This window comes from Syngnathus floridae, chromosome 11, assembly GCF_059516105.1.
Source record: "Syngnathus floridae isolate MCC-2025c chromosome 11, RoL_Sflo_1.0, whole genome shotgun sequence".
Lineage (NCBI taxonomy): Eukaryota > Metazoa > Chordata > Actinopteri > Syngnathiformes > Syngnathidae > Syngnathus > Syngnathus floridae.
In genome coordinates, this window is record NC_142423.1 from 6,475,976 (window position 1) to 6,496,510 (window position 20,535).

A 20,535-nucleotide genomic window follows, 5' to 3' on the forward strand; every position below is an offset into this window, starting at 1 on the left:
TTGTTGATGCCAAGTCGCAGAGCGGAAGGAGAGAAAGGGAAGCGCTATGACCTTGTTTTTCAGCGGACCGCCTCCACCTCGCACCTCTCGTCTCTGTCTCATTCCAATCAGACTTTGTCTCCATGGATACAGACAGACTGTGTTTTCCCAACACCGCACAAGGCGGGGTCTGGGATGCTTGTCCCTCTCCTCTCTCTCGCTTACCATCTTTTTCTGCTCTTAGTCTTTCTCCATCCTCTCCTTGACCGCTGTTACTTCATCCATCACGTCACTTCATCTCATTGGGGTATCCTTGTCATTGCTATGCAAACACAGATGGGGCCCTGTGCAAGGAGTTAGTATCGCACTGCGCTGTACAGAAAGCCAATGGAGTATTCATTCACCTTGAGGTCCTTGGACGAATACACTCCTCCTCCACTTTTACTCATGTTTTTTCCCATGTTTTGCAGTTTTTCATGACATTTTTGCACAAGTAGGAAAACTTATTAGTGTACGTACTAGTAGAACAACATTTGAATGAGTAATGCATGCGAGTCAAATACCAAGTGCCGATACCGCTAGTATTTTTACACATGAAATTTCTCCTCCCATAAAAAAAATGACAGATCATTTTAAAGAAAGACGTATATATTCAGTATAGCAGTTTTGTTAAAAATTGCATGAAATTAATGGCAATTTCCTGGTCTCTTAATTTCTAGTTCCTGAATTTAAAATGACCACCAAAGGACGGATAATATCGGTATCGGCCACCGTCGAAAGTACCGATACCTTGAAATAAGACTGGTATCGATGTTCGACTTTCAGACAAGTACACGGATGCTAGATATCAACAACACTGGATGAATGCACAAAGTGCCCCCCGAAAAATATCAAGTCTGCTTCTACATATGAAAACTATTGGTTGGATGAATTAAGAATTCTAAAATGATGTATGTATACCTCTCCAATCACCATCTGTCAAATAAAAGCTATTTCAGCAACCCCAACTGACATGATGTGCAAGCAAGATGCCGGACCGCATCTCCGTCTGCACATAGTGTATTTCAACTGTGACATTAGCACGCGAATGCAACTATGATTACATAACTTTGGCAAAGTCTTTCCGAGTGCTTGTGTGACATGTGGGTGTGTCTTTTAAACATGGGCATGTGCCTGTTCCCGGAGACAGCTGACCTACTTTTGTGGGTGTCTGTAAAAGTCAGTGGGTGTGGAAGAAGTGTGCACCCTCTTGCTTGTGTGTGCTTGTGCTGGAAAATGTGTGTACGTGACTTAGGTCATTTTAATTGGTGTGCATAGGGTGTAGGCATATGTAACGGTGAAGGCTTCTGCACATTCTGGTTCAATCGATGCCCAGCTACCCCGCTTGAGCTGGCTAATTATAATGAGCAGAGAAGCGCTAATGCCGTAAATGTGCTGCACCTGGGCGTTAGGTGCGTGCGGTCGCTCGCTTGACTCTCCGTCATCAGGTTGTTTATTGGATGACGGCTTTGCTCAGCAACTCACTCCCCCTCCCTCCTTCGTCTGCTATCTGCTTGTCCCTGAGTGTTGACGGTGCGTACGTGCAGGAGAGCTCCTGCTTAGTGGTGGAGGCCTGGGGTGGGGTGGGGCATGAGGAGTCTGTGGAATCTGCTTTGGGGCACAATCACATAGTTCACAGTTTTAGGCGGCTGCAGGAGAGATTTGATTGTAACTGTGTGTTTACTTGGCTTTCAGTTACTTTCATTTGCTTTAGTACTGAATTGCTCACAGTTGTGCTTTTTTTTTTTAACAGAATGGGTATGTAAAGTCATCTCACAAGATTATTTGATGACCTCATGCTTGACACATGCTTGATTTTTTTTTTTTTTTTTTTCCCTCTACTAGCCCAGTTTTGCATACAACCTGGAAAGACGGGTGGTTACATAATTGTCACTGGTCCAGATTCCGTCTAACAGAGTATTGTCTGTCTCTTCCTCATTTTCAGTCACCTGATTTCCCAACCCCGCCTCTTTTTAATTTTTTCCTACTCCTTCCGTCTTGCTTTTCATCTCTGGACTCTTTCACCCTTTTCTCCATCGTCTCTTTTTCTGTGTAAGTAGGCCAGGCTTCTCCCGCCTGTGTCATTTTTCACCATGCATGTGCGGTGAGTTGGCCTCTGCTGGGTGAGGCCTTTGCAAAGGGTGCTATAGATAAGAACTCTTACATAATCAAAACAACAGTCTAGTAGGCAGGCCGGCACACACTACATAATGTAGAAGTGCTCTAATTCGACATGACCCCATTTCTGAGTGCCACCATGTCTACCTAATCCACATTTCGGGCCTTGAAAAATTCTATTATTCTTTGTTATTGACCAAAACTAAATAAGGGCATAAGTAAAAAAAAAAAATGTCTGTCTCATTGCATTATTTCAATTTGCAAAGATCTGCTTTTTCTGTGGAAAACGTTCTACACTCACTCAAGTATTACACTCAAAGTAGCAACTTTGTGATGCTTTCCCCCATTTTGTGTGTCCAGCGTTCATTTTTCTGCCGCCTGACCGAGGACAAAAAGTCTGAAAAGTTCTTTCGCGTTTTCTACGACCGCATGAAGCTGGCGCAGCTGGAGATCAAAGCTACAGTGACAGTAAATACCAGCGACCTTGGAAATCGGAAGAGAGACTATGACAGCCAGGACAAAGACACTCCGGTCCGCAAAAAAGGTTTGTGTTAGATTTAATCAAATGGGCAAAAAGAAAATATGGGTTCAATTTTAACAACAGTGGGATTATTTTTCTAATTGAAATAATTCTATTTGTTCAGTAAGAGAATCATCAGTGGTGATGACCGAAGAAGTGCGCGAGCAACTACTCGAGGCCTCGTCCGCCACCAAGAAAGCTTTTAACTCTTATCGGCGGGAAGCCGACCCAGAGGACCACTTCGCCTCAGCAGATGGTCAAGCAAGCACCGGGGAGAAGAATCAGGATGACGGCGAGATGAGCTACGTCATCATTATCATGCAGCCCATCCTTCGTTTCCTGCAGCTACTCTGTGAGAATCACAACCGTGACCTGCAGGTTGGTCCATTCAAGCGGCACAATCGCTTACTCTTGACTTCACTTCTGTCTTTGAACTGGTATTTAATTTACCTGCTTGCTCTTTGGCTCTTCACACCTTTTCTTTGGAATGGCCCGGAATGATTAAACCTGACATTAGCGTAATGAGATAATGATGATGATGATTATGAAGATGGCAATAATATGGCATTCGCCTCTGGCTTTTCTGTTGTGTTTTATCAGTTGCAATTACTAGATAGACGCTCTTGGCACATAAGCTTTTCTTTATAAAATAAAAAAAAAAAATGGCACATCACCTTTTCTGTATAAAATTTAAAAAATGGCACATAACCTTTTCTTTATAAAATCAAAAATTTTTTTTAAAATAGTTAATAATATTGTTCATAATAATGAGAATTTTTTTTCTGATTACAACTTTTATCTCCACAGAACTTTCTTCGCTGTCAAAACCACAAGAACAACTACAACCTGGTGTGTGAGACCCTTCAGTTCTTGGACTGCATCTGCGGCAGCACCACAGGAGGTCTGGGCTTATTAGGGCTGTACATCAATGAAAAGAACGTTGCCCTCATCAATCAAACTCTAGAGAGCCTCACAGAGTACTGCCAAGGTCCCTGCCATGAAAACCAGGTAAGACAGCAGATCACACCAGAAGTGACAACTCTTCAACGATCAAATTTCCATTAATATGCAATCCTTATTCAAACGTGCCTTAGAATTGCATCGCCACTCACGAGTCCAACGGTATCGATATCATCATTGCTCTGATCCTTAATGACATCAACCCGCTCGGAAAGAAGCGGATGGATCTGGTGCTGGAGCTCAAGGTACTAAAGCGACTACGGGGAAAGTTAAGCAAAGGGAGTCGTTTGTACTTGGATTGAAAGTGGATTAAAGCCAAAGCCTTTATTACTTTTTAAAAGTCGTTTCTTACTTTTAGAACAACGCGTCCAAGTTGCTGCTTGCCATTATGGAGAGCCGTCATGACAGCGAAAATGCTGAGAGGATCCTGTACAACATGAGACCTAAAGAGCTTGTGAGGAACTTTCATAATGGCCTCCGCTCAAACATCTTGAAGGCAACTGCTCCCCACTCTGTCGTAAAAGTGAGATTCATTCATTTGATAATGTCTTTCCAGGTGGAGGTGATCAAAAAAGCCTATCTGCAGGGAGAGGTGGAGTTTGAAGACACAAAGGAGGAAGAGGATAATGGGGAGGATGATGAGGAACATGATGCAGCATCTCCCAGAAATGTTGGACACAACATTTATATCTTGGCTCACCAGGTCTATTGGAGAACTCCGTAATTGTCACATTACATGTCCTCACCTTAACATTTTCTGCTCGTGTGTTCGTCATCCAGCTGGCCCGTCACAACAAGGAGCTGTCCATAATGTTGAAGCCTGGAGGAGCCAGTGGCGATGGAGATGAGGCTCTGGAGTTTTACGCCAACCACACAGCTCAGATTGAAGTAAAAAACGCATAACAAGCAGATTGACTCCTGGATGGTGATTGTCAACTCTGGTGTCTAGATTGTGCGCCACGACCGCACCATGGAAGAGATTGTATTCCCAGTGCCCAACATCTGTGAATTCTTGACCTCCGAATCCAAGCTCCGGGTCTACTACACCACTGAGAGAGACGAGCAGGGCAGTAAAATCAACGACTTCTTCCTGCGAGCGGAGGACCTCTTCAGTGAGATGAATTGGCAGAAGAAGCTTAGAGGTATAAAGTTACCAGCAACAAACTAAAACATATCAAGTTTTACTTATCAACACTGTATACCAAATCTAATTTATTTCTCAGCCATCTGCCTGAAGTCCTCAACTCTCCCACAAATGGGCTTGAAAAAGTATTTCATTAAGATAAATATTATACTTAGAAAGCGCAATAATATGCCTTAGCCACAGTAAAATTACATGAAATTTTCAGGGTTTTTTTTTTCTATTCATTTATTTATTTATTTGTTTATTTTACACCCTAACCCTAAATTAATTTGAACTTTTTTTTTATTGAATTAATTTTTATTTAAATTTTAGTTAAATTTTGAGAAGTAATTGCCATTATTTATGAGTGAGTCACGATGGGGGTTTGCACATACATGCCCAAGTTTCTGCAAAAGTAGTCCAGTCCAATTCAACTGTTGCGATTCTTTACCCCCCTTCATTATTTCTACTGAAAGGGTTCACTAAATGTATGACGAGCGGAATCGCAATTCGATGGACTGGATGGATAGATGTGTCCACACAAGTCTGAACAGGCCTTCTCGTCTCCATACGCATTTTGCACATTTCTACCGTCTAAAATTGAAATGGGGACTTTCCGAATTCTCTGTGCCGCAAAACAGTTGTGAATCACTCTTGTGATATTGCTTGCGCATCAACACAAACAAATACAAGCCTTCTCCCACGCAATAGCATTTCGAATCCGCCTTCAAAACAGCATACCACGTACAAAGACGTGTTTTGTCTGTCACTCTCGCTCACAATGCGAGATAAAATTACTTGCGTAGTAAGAGCAAATGCGCTTTTATGGACGAGATGGTGAGAAGGTGCGATTCCTTCGGAGTTATGTATCACTCATTGTGGAGGGTGAAAGGCCATGGTCCGATAGATATCTCGAAACAGATTAAACGGAGACAATACAATAACTTTATTGACAATTGATTTCATTTAGTATCCATTATAACGTAACTATTGTCTTTCCCAGCCCAGCCGGTGTTGTACTGGTGCTCCAGAAACATTTCAGTTTGGAGCAACGTTTCCTTCAACCTGGCTGTGCTCATGAACCTGCTCGTCTGCTTTTTCTACCCGCTGGAGGGGATACACGGAGGTCAGTCCAACCAAAGTGTAACCGCTGACCCCGGGTAATGTTAACTGATGTCATTTTGCATTCCACGATGCTTTGGAAGGAAAAAAAAAAAAAAGTGAGGTAGACAATGCCCGGTTAATTGACATGGTAATGGAGATTTAGAGAAGCTTTTAATATTCACTTTTGGCCACAATACAGGGTCAAACTGAGGTTGTGTCCTCATTAATGCAAAACAGGAAGGACAGCAGCTTAGCGGCGTGCTTTTTCTGCCACAACCTGCTCTCGCTATGAGGAGTGCCTGAATGCCAAACGATGACGGCAATTCAATGTTTTAACTCACCGTGAAGGGTTTTCTGAGAAACAAAAAAAAAAGATTTGGTGTCTGGAATGGTAACACAGAGAAAGAGTAAACAGATGAAGACTTCTGAGCGATTAATCCACTGATCTGCTTCCCCCCTAAAGTTCTGCTGACTTGTATCACCTGACCAGGAATTAAAGAGCGTGACCTGCCAGTAACCCGCTCTTTGTTTGAGACTCACCCTTTTGCACACAGGCAAACTTTCAGATCACTTCCCCGACGGCTTTGAATCACAAAAGACTCGTCGTCTTTGGAACCGATGAATGTCTGATTCTCTCTTTTGCTTGTTTTGATCTCGGTTCAAGACACTACTTAGCATGAGTCATGTCTGACTATGTTTCTCCTCCGCACCAAGCATCACGTGAATTGACAATATACCTTTGGACGCTTTTAATGAGCAGCTTTTATGGTACTACGACCTTTGCTCTCCTGCTCCTCTTCACACATACACACACAGTGTCCTCCTTTCGAATAATGTCGTAAGAGCAACAAATGTAGGTCACTGTGTTCTGCCGCTATACATGTATATGCATAGAGTCCATCCATGAACTGTATAACACGCGTGTAAGCATTGCGTGCTTGCCACATTCTTCACTGACAGTTTGATTGAACGTTTGAACCCAAACAGCCTTCCAGAAACGCATAAGTGAGCAACTGTAGTTCGAAATGGCGCGTGTAAAACGTCCTTCTTTTTTTGGTCTATCGCATTTTTGCTGCTTTGTGTTGCTCCCTCTTTTTTTCCTGATGAATCTTTCAGCCAAAGTATTTTTAGAGATGCCTGTTATGTAAGTGGCACCTGTCATATGATCTCCACATGGGTTGGGAGAGAGAGCGAGAACTAGAGGAGGGGAAGGCGGCCGAGCGAGCCAAAGAAGGAGGAAAGGAAGTTAAGGGGGAAATGTTTTTGACCATTCTGCATTTTAATTGTTTATTCTTGTCAGGCAATCCCCCTTTTTCCCCTGTGACTATACAAATATTAATGAAGTCCCTGCAGGCTTGGCAAGGTAATTCACAGAGGTATCAAATGAGGTGTGGCCTTGTTTTTTTTTTTTTTTAACTCTATGCATTGTTTTTTTTCTCTTCCAACTTAGTGACACGTTGCCACATAAACTCCTTGAGAGAGGTTCATGTGACGACGTGTCAGGTTTTCTCTCACTCAAGGCCAGCCCACACGCTCAAGAAAAAATGTATACTGTACTGTCCCGAAAACTACTTCTACATGTTATGTAAGGGAATCTTGTCTGGTTCAGTCCCGCTAATAAAGGCCCCGGGTTTTCCCATTTAATATATTAAAGAGTCCAGTCGCACTAGTTTCAAGCTGCTTTGTCAGCCTTACGTTGTGATGACTCTGCACATTTAGGGAGTCAGCAGTTTCAGTGGAGATGTGTGTTGGCATGAATCCCATGCAGGTACGCTGGACACCCACCTGTCTGCTCTGCTGTGGATGGGCGTCTTGGCAACACTCACTATCGTGATCATCATGCCCCAACCGCTTGGCATCCGGGCTCTCGTCATTGTCACCATCCTCCGTCTCATCTTCTCAGTTGGTCTGGAGCCCACGCTGTTCCTCCTTGGGGCCTTCAATGTGAGTCTGTCTCTTACTAATTAGTTTGTGTGTTTATAAATAGGGGTTGCTTTATTTGCTATGTGAAATACTTTAGTATTTATTTATATTTAAAAAGCACAGTCTTCCATGTTTAATTCTGCGATATTGCATTGGCATAAGATGCGAGGTGATTCATTCAGCAGGGCGTGGTTTCAGGCAGTCGGCGGACACAGCATTTGAGAGCGGTGACAAGGGCTTGATTTTGCACAATTTTAAAGACTCATTTTGTATACATGATGATTTTCATAACTTTTCAATTTCCCGGGCTTGTTCTCTGTCGTGCGTCAAATTTAGAGCCCCCCCCCCCACACACACACACTTTAAAGGGGCTTTAAAGAATGCTTAGCAGTGTTTTTCTTCACTAGTAAACTTTCACAGCCGTGCGAGTTCATCATGATGCTGTTGTAAAATACTCATTAACTCTCGTGACTACATGAAATAAAACTATCATCCATCTTATGATCAAATCTTTTGTAATCTAACCGAAGCTATCCATCTTCCAGGTGTGCAATAAAATCATCTTCCTGATGAGTTTTTTGGGAAACCGCGGCACCTTCAGTCGGGGCTACAAAGCCATGGTGATGGACTTTGAGTTCCTCTACCACTTCACCTACCTGCTCATCTGCAGTCTGGGGGTGTTTGTTCATGTCTTCTTCTACAGTTTGTTGGTGAGCAAAAGAAGGAAAGCCATGCCAATGCTTTGACGTTTGGGAAAATGAAGACATTGCAAAAGCATGATTTGAACCATCTGTGTAACAGCAGAATCCAATTCTGGACTTTTACCATCTGAGTACATCACAGTCCAGGCCAGATGTTTCTGTATTGGATTGCTTAATGCTATCATGCTGACTTTATATTTTTTAGAAGCCAGGGCTTTACAATGTCTGACGCAATATTGTTGCCAAAACTTCATGTCAGACAGATCGACACAAAACTGTTCCAAATGGTCATCTGAAGAACTTTTTTTTTCTTCTTTCTCATTTACATTACTTCTGTTTTGTCCTTGTAGCTGTTTGATCTGGTGTACCGAGAAGAGACGTTGCTGAATGTCATCAAGAGCGTGACGCGCAACGGACGCTCCATCGTCTTGACCGCCGTGCTTGCACTCATCCTCGTCTACTTGTTCTCCATCGTCGGCTATATTTTCTTCAAAGATGACTTCATCCTGGAAGTGGATCGACTTCCCAATGCGACACTAAGTGAAGATAGTCTCCTCAAATTGGCGCAGCGGTTTGTTTCCAAGACTTCTGCTAACTCGTATTTGTTGTGTGCAGAAAACGGAGCCAGCATAGCCAGTGAGTTTCTGTCCAGCAGAATATGTCAAAGTGGAGTGAATGAAAACTGCACTGCTGGGAGTTTGCATGAAGGTAATGTGATTGAGAAGTTAGCATTTTGAATTTGAAATTTGGATGTCTGGCCATTAGGTGGATTGTCGTGTTTCAGGTGGAGTACGGTCACAAGTAAGCAAAAACCGTGTGATGTCGTAAAAGTGGAACAGACATGGTCTGTGTGTTTTATGGCACCATATTCATTGATCCTTCTCGTGACTACATCTACATCACATAGCGGTTGACCGGAACCATTCACATTTGACCTCGGTGACTCTCATGTGACATTGACTTATTCATGCTTCAGCACGTAGGATTGGAATTTGGGGCTGCTTGGGAACAAAAACAAACTTAGCAATGAGTCAGAGGTGTGAATAAAATACAAATGAAGAAAAAAAAAAGTGATCTTAAAGCACCTGTGCTTTTGGTCACGTATCATAATACACATTTAGAAGTAGCTAAAAAAAAAACAATTTTGAACGGCATTATGAAATAAAAGTAGTTGCTCAAAAAGAAACACGTCATTTCTGAGCTATCACCATTTGACCATGCGTTGAAATTCAACTTGTGACCTGTCAACGTTATCAGTTAAGATAAACGCTTTAAAAAATATATATTTGCTTGAAAATGCTGACTCAGCAAAAAAAAAAAATTTTTTTTTACTTTCTCCCCATCATGAACTAAAATACTATAAATTTGAAACTAAAATATTAAGTCAACCAAGAAAACAACTCTCAAGATTTCAATATTATTTTAGAATGATTTATATGAATGAGCCGACATTTGTTGATATCGTGTCAAATTAATTTCTTTTCTGTGGCTCCTTTGTGTTCCCTCAGATGCGGACAGTGACGATTCACAAGACAGCGACATGGAGCGGACGTGTGACTCCCTCCTGATGTGTATTGTCACTGTTCTGAGTCACGGCTTGAGGAGCGGCGGGGGTGTGGGCGACGTTCTCCGCAAACCATCCAAAGAGGTACACACAATTGAATTCAGATGGCTTCAATAACTTTCAGGCTATTAAATGTTCTCACTTTCTACCGCTGCAAATATACAACCACATGAATTTCCGACTCTAAAGAAGATGCATGTACTCCTCATAAAATACAAACTAGGCCATCAAGTGTTGACCCACACTTGCACAAGTTGCAACTACATATAACTCACCCATCATAGTAGATTAGATTATAATAGATTATTTTTTTGTCCCAAATTTGTGGGCAGCCAGTGTGTGTTTGATCCTGTACACATATTATTTCCGAACCTTTTGGCTAAATAACATGTTGGCATCATGTGGCTTTAAGAGATTACCTGGCTTTCCGCCATCTGTAGCATCTGGGTGGTTACATCTTGGCTCTTATGTTTCAACGTCCATAACAACCAAGGTCAACCTGGTTTTAAATTCCTTCCCCCGAGTATGCTTGCATAAAGGTTTGACCTTTGGGTCACACACTAATAAGATACAGTCTTGATAAAAAATGTTATCGTGGTTGTAATTGTCCAAATAAGCAGCATCAACATCTCGTGGATGCTCCATCTAAATTTTTTTGTTGTTTTTTCATAGGAGCCACTTTTTGCAGCCAGGGTGATATACGACCTGTTGTTCTTCTTCATGGTCATCATCATCGTCCTAAACCTAATTTTCGGTGTCATCATCGACACTTTTGCCGACCTGAGGAGTGAAAAACAGAAGAAAGAAGAAGTCTTGAAGACCACCTGCTTTATTTGTGGTGAGCGCACGCAAACCAAGTTCTCCACTGCACGCGCTTCCAACACGCAAAGAGGAAGCGGAGCTCAATTGCGGCTTAAACATTTGTCACCTGAAATCAATCAGTGAACAGCTGCCGTCTAAAACAGCATTTCTCAAAATGGGGTCCAAATTCCATTGGTGGTCCCCACCAGGTCCACAAGTAACTTACGAGTCCAGGTAATATTTTAGTGCTGGTAATTGTTCAGAAGAGACTTATACAACTGTTATTAATAATTAACACAATTTAAAAACACTGTGAAATATGTAGCGATTTTTTTTGTGACAAGGTAGCTCCCTTTTGAAAATTCTTTTTTTGCTATTCATCACTGATAGACGACAGACACACACATATTCACAAAGCCTTTAGCAATACAGACTAAAAGCAAGAGAGATAAGCTGTCTCGCCCTTCTTGACCCATTTTTCTCTTAAATTGTTCAACTTGTGAGCCTGTTTTTCCGATTAAAATTCTGAATTGTTTCAAGGCTCCACTTGATACTGCTAGTTAAAATTGAGGCTGTGACAGGAAGCATGCTTGACAACATTCAAATGTGATTTAAACCAGAAAGCAGGTGTGTGTAATGACACAAGCTGCATTCCAAATAACATTTTCTTTTGTCTACTCTGCACAAATATATCATTTGTACTCAGTGACATGTATGAAAATGAAGCACTCAAGGGGTTTCTTGTGGCCAATCAATCATTGGCTACAGACCTAAATACCTAATGAGGGATTGTGAGCAAGATCGATGTCTTATAAAACCAAGCGGGATGACTGAGAGGCACTTGAGCGTGCGGTGCTGGGCTTCATTCGTCTCCTGTTCCCGCGCGGTTCCTCTGGAAACCGTAGAGACGGCAGCTGCCCCTGTGGCCTGGCCTTATTTAACATGAGTGAGTCAGAGCCGATGGCTGCCTTGGTGACATAACACCGTTCTCATTCCATATGCTTACCATTCACCCCGGCTGCCCGACCTAACATGCACACACACACGCATATTATTGGGAGCGATCAAATCTTTTATGCGTGTCAAATATATTCAAGTGATGTGAAAAAGACATGACCACGTTTTTGGGATTTTGTTGAAACATATGATATGAAAATCAAGTCAGAACGACCAAGTGAGTGGGAATGTGAGTGCGTACGCATGTGAATGTGTGAGTGAGACTGAATTATGGAGGTGCTAGAAGGAAGCCTTCATGAGTCAGCCTTCTCAAGAACCGATGCAAAAAAAAGAGAAAGGAGGCGCATTTTTGTAGACAGATTTACTACAAACCACATCCCCCCCTCCTCCAAAATCAAACATACCAAAGGGTACATTTGGGAGTCAGCCAAAATCACATGATTTGGATTGCGGTGGTGCTCGGATCAAACCAAAGTTAGCTCGCAAGTTTGGTCAAAGGTCATAGCTGTTAACTTTTTTCTTATCTTATTAATAAAATGACAGGTTTCCTTCACTATATTCTCTCAAATTAAGATCATATTATCTGCATGTTTATTTATTTATTTATTTATTTATTTATTTATTTATTTATTTTCGTTTGTATTATTTTATTTTTTTATTTTTGTATTTGGAGGAAAAGCACTGGAATCGATTCAGAAAATAATTTGACAAATTTCCTCTTTTAGACACTCAGTGTTCACTCCAAAGGTGTTTTTGCTCATGACTCTTTTCTACACAAAACTCATCCAAGCGCAACTTCCTCATTTTACAGCAGAGAGGGGTAGAATTGTCCAAGGTACTTTGCTAAGATGATGAATACAGAGTGAATAAATGGCTCATGGCCAACTTTACTTCTTATCCATTAGCCTTTTTATTTGTTTGTTTTTTATTAACAGTTTTGTTTTTTAGTCTGTTACTCATGGAGAATTTTTCTTTTTTAAATAAACACTGACAATATAGATTTTCCCCATAAAACACAATTAAATTGACCTGAGATGGTTTTGGGATGATAAAGGAAAAGGCTGTTTCCATCCTCTAACCTTATGGCTCCCATCCACAGGGCTGGAGAGGGACAAATTTGACAACAAGACTGTGACGTTTGAGGAGCACATTAAGGAGGAGCATAACATGTGGCATTACCTCTTTTTCATCGTGTTGGTGAAAGTCAAAGATTCCACCGAGTACACGGGCCCCGAGAGCTACGTGGCTGAAATGATCAAGGTAAACAACTTCCACATCTCGTGTTGTCTGCCAAGGCTATCTCAATGCTTCTTGCTGGCATGGTTATTTTCTTGTGTCACACCTGCACAAGTTTATGGCATTATTGTGCTACCTAATGAAGTGACATTTGAGGGTTAAATCCAATTGTTTTCATCCAAATAGGAGCACAATCTTGACTGGTTTCCGAGGATGCGTGCCATGTCTCTGGTGAGCAGCGACGCAGAGGGCGAGCAGAATGAAATCAGGAGTCTGCAGGAGAAGTTGGAGTCCACCATGAGGCTGGTGGCCAACCTGTCTGGACAACTGACTGAGCTCAAGGAGCAGGTATAAAACAATTCCTATTCATGCTGTCTATGACAATAAAATTAATACTTTGCCTCAAATAATAATTCCAAAACCACAAATGCCTTATGATAAAATACTTTTCAGCCATAGATCAACTCACCAGGCTCTAAATATAACTGTGGGAAATCACTTGTGAAATGTACAACTATAGACGTGTAGACTAAACAATATCTGTGCCAAAAGAAGTCAAACAACTTCTCAGTGGACCTCAGCTCACTTTTACGTAGAGAACTATTTAAAAACAGCCATAGCTGATAAAGTGCTTGCACGTTTAGAAAGAAGAAAAAAAAAAACGTGGAGAGGCCTGTTGACATATTTCGAATTATTTTTCCGTGCAGATGACAGAACAAAGGAAGCAGAAGCAGAGAATCGGTCTTCTTGGGCACCCCCCTCACATGAACGTCAACCCCCAACAACCCGCTTGAGGTCATTTTGCATTGCTCATTTGTTCAAATACCAAATTGTGCCAATTACCAGGTTGACCAAGTGCAAGGATGGTATGACTTGACCAAAGCACTCTCGCACATCAGTACAGTTACAAATGTGAAGCGAGCATTAGCGGAGTATATTACTCATTGTCCGCCGAGTCAGCGTGACTCCGTGAGTAGTGTCCATCAAGTGCCTCAAGACATGGAAAGCCAACAATGTTTATTCAGGAGATGAAAACACTGATTTTTAGCTGCACTACCATAACTGCCTTTGGCATCGTACCACACTGACAACATGCCAAAGTTCGTTCGATTGTTGCTAAGGGAGATTTCCTTTCATGTGTCCTTATGCCAGCAAACTCAGGTCATGTGGAGTTACAAGTTGGCTTCAATTTCACGCACAGCAATAAGAGAACGTCACAAAACGCAATGCCTGTATTGGGAAAACTCTTTTTGGGGGGTTTGGGATTTACTTTTATATTTATTATGGTGATATCTTTTATTTAAAAAAACTAAACAAAATCAAAGATTTTTTTTTTTTTTTTTTTACAAAAGACGGTTATAAATGCTAAGTTTTGTGTTAAATAACTCCCCTTCAGAGCACTTTAATAAGACTTTGTGCTCTTAGAACATTCATGTCATGTGACTTCTTTACTGTGTATGATGCTTAATACAGGAACCAAGTTTCACCCCCCCCCCCAAAAAAAATTGAAATGTTTGTTTTGATCTATTATATTGTGCACATAATTATTTCACCTCCCCTCTAATTAATTTTCTTAACACTGTGTATTACATATTTTTGTTTGGACACTTTTTGATAGATCCACAAAAGAATGAATGATCTTATTTTTGGGGGGGTACTCTGAGGAATTTTGCAGTGCTGCTTAACCAAAAACTTTTATAATAAGTGTTCTGTTTCTGTATTGTACATTATTTTGAGTTTATTTAAATAAAGCATGAAAAATCTGTGGTGGCTGATTGGAAGAACAGATTAAAAATAAAAGTTTGCAGGTGTAGGTGTATTGTAATTTGACATCACAGTGGAAAATGATTTCTTTCTTAAACTAATACCAGACAGAAAATAATGTAACCATACCATGACTGGACCCTACATGTAAAGGTCACAGCACAGGATGCAACATTTCTTCTGTTCAAGCCATTTGAGTTTTTAGTAAAGCTTAAATTCTGTAAGTCTTCAGCTGACACTCATTCAAGTCAACCATTCTGAGCTGTTAGTCTTCCGAAAGCTCTTTTGTGCGTGGCATCGCTGACGTCAATCAACGCCTCTTGTTTATATAGGACAGAGCAGCTTTAACCAACACTTCCAATCTCATTACTTAGATTGGCCCTTGACTCTTAGAGGGGAGTCGTTATTAGTGAAATGGTTCACATAGAGTAGTCTTTTAACCCTGGACTGTGAATATTTGCATGGTTGTCCAAAAAAAAAACATGAAAAAAAAATATATTTATTTATTTATTTATTTATTTATTTATTTATTTATTTAATTCAGCTAACGTAGACTGTGTTTGCCCATTATTGTAATGTTGATGACAAGCCGATGAGATTTTAGTACACATTTATGCAGAAATGTAGGTAGTTCCCAAAAGTTAACTGTACTTTTATTGGCAATTGCATACATGTTTGCTTTTATATTTAATTTCTATATCATTATTTTATGCAACGCTTGTGCAACCGATTGTGCACGTTTATTTTATTTTTCAGGTTCTTGCAGCAGTGCATAGTGGCTGTGCTAAAACGTGACAGCAATTTAGTCTCACTCTTATGACCGACCTTTTCTTGTGTGTGCACATGCAGGATCATGATGGTCACCTGTTATTTATTTGAGAGAGGGGGGTGTTGGGCACGGATGAATGTGTCCTGATGCCTGAAGGCAGGTGCCGCCGTGTGCTGAATGTGTTCAGCCGGTTCAGCAAGCTCTGTGAACACCATGAGGAGACCAACGTGACAGGCTGCACGCACCGCCTTATAACAACACAAACGCATTGGTCCACGCACGGGTGCACGTGTCTTGCACGGGAGTTGAAAGAGCTTCCATTGGAGAATAAGGATAAAATGACCTCATGATGATGTGTTTATGGAGAAAGAGGAATTGGGAGTTTAAAGAGTATTAGTTTCGTCAACCTTTTGTTATTCAAAAAAAAAAATAGTGAGAACTTATATGTGTATATGTGGCTAAAGTTTGCAGGCATTTGTATCCAAATCGATCACAAAAGGTGGACAAGCGAGCTCGCCAGATGCTTGCACGTTTCATTCGTCGCGGTTCACCCTGCCTTGTTTCCATACACTTCAGCATGGTGGTACACGGGATCGGCTTAGCTCCGCCCACTCCCCCGACGTCAACCGCCTCCGCCCACTCAGGCGCCTTGTCCGGGGCGATTGGGCGGAGTTTGCGCCGAGAAGACAGCGCCGCTTGACACGTGAGCCTCATGTGACAGAGCTGGGTCAGGCTGAGCGGACAAGCGGACAGAGTTTATTTCTCTCGTGGATCCCTCTGCCGCAACTCCTTCTTGCTCCCCACACGGCGTGCAAGACCCGCCGAGACAGCTCAACGCTTAGGGGGGACAAAAATATCATCGGCGTTGAATGACATAATTGACAGGATTTTTTTGAGAGGGAGAAAAACTTACTGCGTAACTTTTTTGTTTCCATTTCAAATTGGCTGCAGCGCATTTGTAAGTGGGAAAAAAAAGTCACGAAAATGGAGCGAATCCCAAGCGCGCAACCTCCTCCTCTGGCCAAGGCTGATCTAGCAGACATGCACGGGTGAGTTTACTAAAAAAAAAAAAAAAAAGGAAAAAAATGAACTGCCATGTAACTTGAATGCAAATTTTGACAAATATATCAATTTTTTTTTCTGCAGCATGGATTTCCCTATGTACGCGTATAAGCCCAGGCGAGGAATGAAAAGAGGAGAGGACAGCAAGGTATTTTGTTTAATTATTATCATTATTGGAAAACAATAGTACCACAAGAATAATATAGTGTTACTTTTAAGGGCGTGGGAGAAACCGGTCTGGCAGCAGTCGTGTCCTGTCGTGCAATAAAAGCTTGACCTAATTCATACTATGACATAACTGCTCATGAATCTTAGGGTGGTGCGAGGGGGGGAGGACTGAACAATCCGCTTACTTTGTGACGTTTTCTCCTAGGAGACCTACAAACTGCCTCATAGACTCATTGAGAAGAAAAGACGTGATCGGATAAACGAATGCATTGCTCAGCTGAAAGATTTGTTACCGGAGCATCTAAAACTTACGGTAAGTTTAAATTTTTATAAGGCCTCTGCTTGTTAGTCATCATAGCTTGTCAAGCCAATGGATTCATTCTGTTAACACGCCATCTAGTGGGCCGGCATTGTCATTACATGGCTGTGCAGCGTGTCTGCATATATTAGGCACAACGAAGAATAGGCCTTTTATTTCAACGCCACATGATTTCATGGAGATTTAGCTCCCCCCATCCTTGCAAGAATGTGTTGACAATATTGGCGTATGATGGTGTCTCTGCAGACTTTGGGCCATTTGGAGAAGGCCGTAGTTTTGGAGCTCACACTCAAGCATGTGAAGACGCTCAGCACGCTTTTGGAGCAGCAGCAGCAGAAGATCCTTGCCCTGCAGGGTGGCATGCATATCGGTAAGTAAACTGCATTTGTCTTTCTAAGTTGCTAGTAAATTTGCAGAAATGTTTAGTACTGTTTGCATTGGTGAGTAAAACGTGTGAAAAGCTCCAGCAGTGGCGTAGGTGTCCAACCTATGGCCTGTGGGCCGTTTGTGGCCCACATCTTACACTGAAAACAATGTTTGACACAGCCTGCATCAGTGATTTATTTTATTCTCAAATGGGCATTTTTAACGTTTTTGGAAAACAGTCTTTAAAACAACAAATTAAAACCATCTTTTGGTGATGATTAATTTAAATCAACCACACTTTTAAAACTCTTTAGAGTGCCACCTCATTTTCCTATCACAGGATGCACACACAATTAGGTGACACTTACCAGTCAGGTGAATCGATTCTGTGGTGCTTGGGTAATATTTAGGGAATATAGAGTGTATAAAATATGACATTTGACTTAATGATTAAATTAAAGCATATATTGCACAATGCACATAAACATTGAACTAAATATAAATTGTTTCTAACCATGCTTAAATACTGGATTAAAGGTTTGAGCCATCGTAACATTGTACAGTTTGAACATTTAATCCAGTTTTTTTTTTTTTTTTTGCTGCACGGCAGAAAATCCATGTAGTGCCGGTGGTACCAAACTTCACTCACTGTTTGAAATGTGCATCAGCATGTCTAACAAACATGGCTTCTTGCTGTGTTTATAGAGCAACCTATTGTCAGCCAAGAAAAGTCAGAGGAGATGTTCCGCTCCGGTTTCCACATGTGTGCCAAGGAGATTCTTCAATATCTGGCCGGTCGTGAGAGCGACGGCGACTTTGCGCCCTCGCACGTCATCAATCACCTTCACAAGTTAGCCGCTGATGTGCTCCAAAGTCCAAGGCGATCGCGCTCACCCCTCAGCCCTCCACCCGAGGAAATGCCCTCATACAGCCAACACCAAATCCACAAGGAGGCACCTGCCAGTTTACCGGCTAAGCCCAGCGAGGGCTACGGGAGGGTGCCGGTCATCCAGCGTGCGCACGCTCCTCCCAGCGGCGAGCAGAGCGGCAGTGACACTGATACAGACAGCGGCTACGGAGGGGAGCTGGAGAAGAACGAGTGCGGTGCCCCGCAGAGGCATCCTGATTACTACAGCCAGGAGAGCAAGTTGATGAAGCGGAGCGCTGCCGAGAGGCGGGGCCCCGACGTCAAGCGGGAAGACGACGAGCCGAGGCACAAACGAGCCCGGGCGGAGTCGTCCGAGGATGAGATGCTGTCGGGTGGCGAATCGTCAGCCTCGTCCTCCTCCAGCGGTTACGGCAGCTACATGAGCGTGTCCCCCAACCATCCGGCCCCGCCGCATCCCCTCTGCATGCCCTTCTACCTCATCCCCCCTTCTGCCGCCACCTACCTGCCTATGCTGGAGAAGTGTTGGTACCCGGGCGCCATGCCCATGCTGTACCCCGGCATGGGCGGCTCCGCCACGGCCGTCCCCAGCGAGAGACCACCACAGATGGTCATGTCTCCAAGGGGAGGTTCTCCAGCTCCAGCCATGTCTCAGACCCCCATGGACTCCCCGGCTCTCCTCCAGGCACTAAAGCAGGTCCCCCCCCTCAACCTGGAAACCAAAGACTGAGAAAACATGGCCGCTGAGTTGATACATTAGGAGGGAGAACATGACTGAGCCGTCCTGTAGTCCATCAAGTCATTTCGCTACTTTTTTTCTCATCCTGGAATTCATGTCGCAAACAAGAAGAGAAGAGGGCTGGCGAAATCGTCCACGTGTGGACGATGAAATTGGTTGAATGTCAAGTGCAAATGGACCCGCCCGATACACACACACACGCACACACACACTTGGTTGAATGTAAAGAAAGACGTTTCAGATGCTGCTGTACGCTGACAACACTGGCGCATTTCACTTGGAGCTTTTGTGGTAGAGACATGCCTTTTTCTTTTTTTTCTTTTTGTACACAAAAACCGTGGCACCAAATGTTAAGATTTCACCCAAAGTTTGTCGCCTATCGTCCGTCACCACCACCGCCGCCATCATTACCGCTTACTACCGTGATGACCGTGCTGAATGCAAAAGTCATTCATTCACACTCGCTGTGGATTTTCATGTAATTATTGTGGATAGACTTCTTGTACATTTCTATTTTTGATACATGTTCGCGCACTCTTGTCGTCGGAAGGAGTGCAAGTGTGGCGTACTCAAAGAGTGTGTACATATTGTAGCGCAGTGCTGGACCTTGTCTGCATACTCGACATCTGTTTCTGCTCAAGTCAAACCTGGCGTTTGTTCTTGCTGTTGCCTTTTTACTTGTGAAAAGCTGAGAAATCTCAGATGTTTATGCTCCGTAACGCATATGAATCCCAGAACGTGGCGGTGAGGGGAAGAAGAAGTGAATGTAAACGTTTTACCAGATGACTAGTTTTCTAATAGAGAGAGGTACTTGAGATTTTATATTTTGGGACCTACGTGAAAGACGATTGCTGTTTGTACATATTTTGTCTATAAATGTTGATATACATAAGTGTATTAATAAAGTATTTTTTTTTTCCTGTGGAAAATGACTCTGATTCAATGTTGTAAGAGCGGCAGATAGTGATGCAATTCTGGTGCGGCTGGTGCAGCAGGCCCAGCACGTTCGTGTTACGGAGGGACGCTTATGTAACCGTGTGTTTCACAGTCCGGATCGCTTTCTGATAAATCGTGGCCACTAATAGAAGTGCAAGAGAACACATTGCATCGAAACTGCAGCAATGGCCTTCATTTGAGGGAAGCAATCAGGGTACTAGTAAAACGACTAGGGCACTAGTAGAGGTGCCCTAGCCCTTCTACTAGTGCACTGAACTATCCATGTACTACTATGCTCATTCTCCTAACTTGGCAAACTAGATAAATGAGTAAGCTTTACTAGTGAGGCAACACTGTGCACTAGTTGACATCTGGGGATTTCCACAGAGGTCGCTCTCTTTTGCTCTGGCACGGAACATCATTCGAATTTAAATTGTGCACTGATTATAATGATCATTTGATGTTTGATTGCTGCCATGGTAACAGAGGCTTACTCAGAAC

The 20,535-nt window shown here is 42.5% G+C and overlaps 2 protein-coding genes across 13 annotated transcripts in view; both read left to right on the forward strand.

The window, feature by feature from the left end:
- LOC148390633 (inositol 1,4,5-trisphosphate-gated calcium channel ITPR1) overlaps window positions 1–14,788 on the forward strand; it is a 40,403-nt gene extending 25,615 nt beyond the window's left edge. For all 12 annotated transcript variants that reach the window (XM_088388457.1, XM_088388463.1, XM_088388458.1 and 9 more), the window contains 18 exons: window positions 2,497–2,680; window positions 2,781–3,034; window positions 3,464–3,664; window positions 3,751–3,861; window positions 3,975–4,070; window positions 4,173–4,319; window positions 4,397–4,504; window positions 4,566–4,758; window positions 5,743–5,865; window positions 7,612–7,787; window positions 8,312–8,476; window positions 8,818–9,007; window positions 9,083–9,175; window positions 9,976–10,115; window positions 10,704–10,869; window positions 12,889–13,049; window positions 13,212–13,373; window positions 13,733–14,788. In XM_088388457.1, coding sequence (XP_088244583.1) covers window positions 2,497–2,680; window positions 2,781–3,034; window positions 3,464–3,664; window positions 3,751–3,861; window positions 3,975–4,070; window positions 4,173–4,319; window positions 4,397–4,504; window positions 4,566–4,758; window positions 5,743–5,865; window positions 7,612–7,787; window positions 8,312–8,476; window positions 8,818–9,007; window positions 9,083–9,175; window positions 9,976–10,115; window positions 10,704–10,869; window positions 12,889–13,049; window positions 13,212–13,373; window positions 13,733–13,819 — 2,757 coding nt within the window. In that variant the 3' untranslated portion in view covers window positions 13,820–14,788. The remainder of the gene's footprint in view (window positions 1–2,496; window positions 2,681–2,780; window positions 3,035–3,463; window positions 3,665–3,750; window positions 3,862–3,974; window positions 4,071–4,172; window positions 4,320–4,396; window positions 4,505–4,565; window positions 4,759–5,742; window positions 5,866–7,611; window positions 7,788–8,311; window positions 8,477–8,817; window positions 9,008–9,082; window positions 9,176–9,975; window positions 10,116–10,703; window positions 10,870–12,888; window positions 13,050–13,211; window positions 13,374–13,732) is intronic.
- Window positions 14,789–16,252: 1,464 nt separating this feature from the next.
- LOC148390634 (class E basic helix-loop-helix protein 40-like) lies at window positions 16,253–19,795 on the forward strand. Its single transcript, XM_088388472.1, has 5 exons — window positions 16,253–16,607; window positions 16,705–16,768; window positions 16,994–17,101; window positions 17,354–17,477; window positions 18,179–19,795. The coding sequence occupies exons 1-5, from the start codon at window positions 16,543–16,545 to the stop codon at window positions 19,087–19,089; spliced, it is 1,272 nt and encodes a 423-aa protein (XP_088244598.1). The 5' UTR covers window positions 16,253–16,542; the 3' UTR covers window positions 19,090–19,795.
- The last annotated feature ends 740 nt before the right edge of the window (window positions 19,796–20,535 follow it).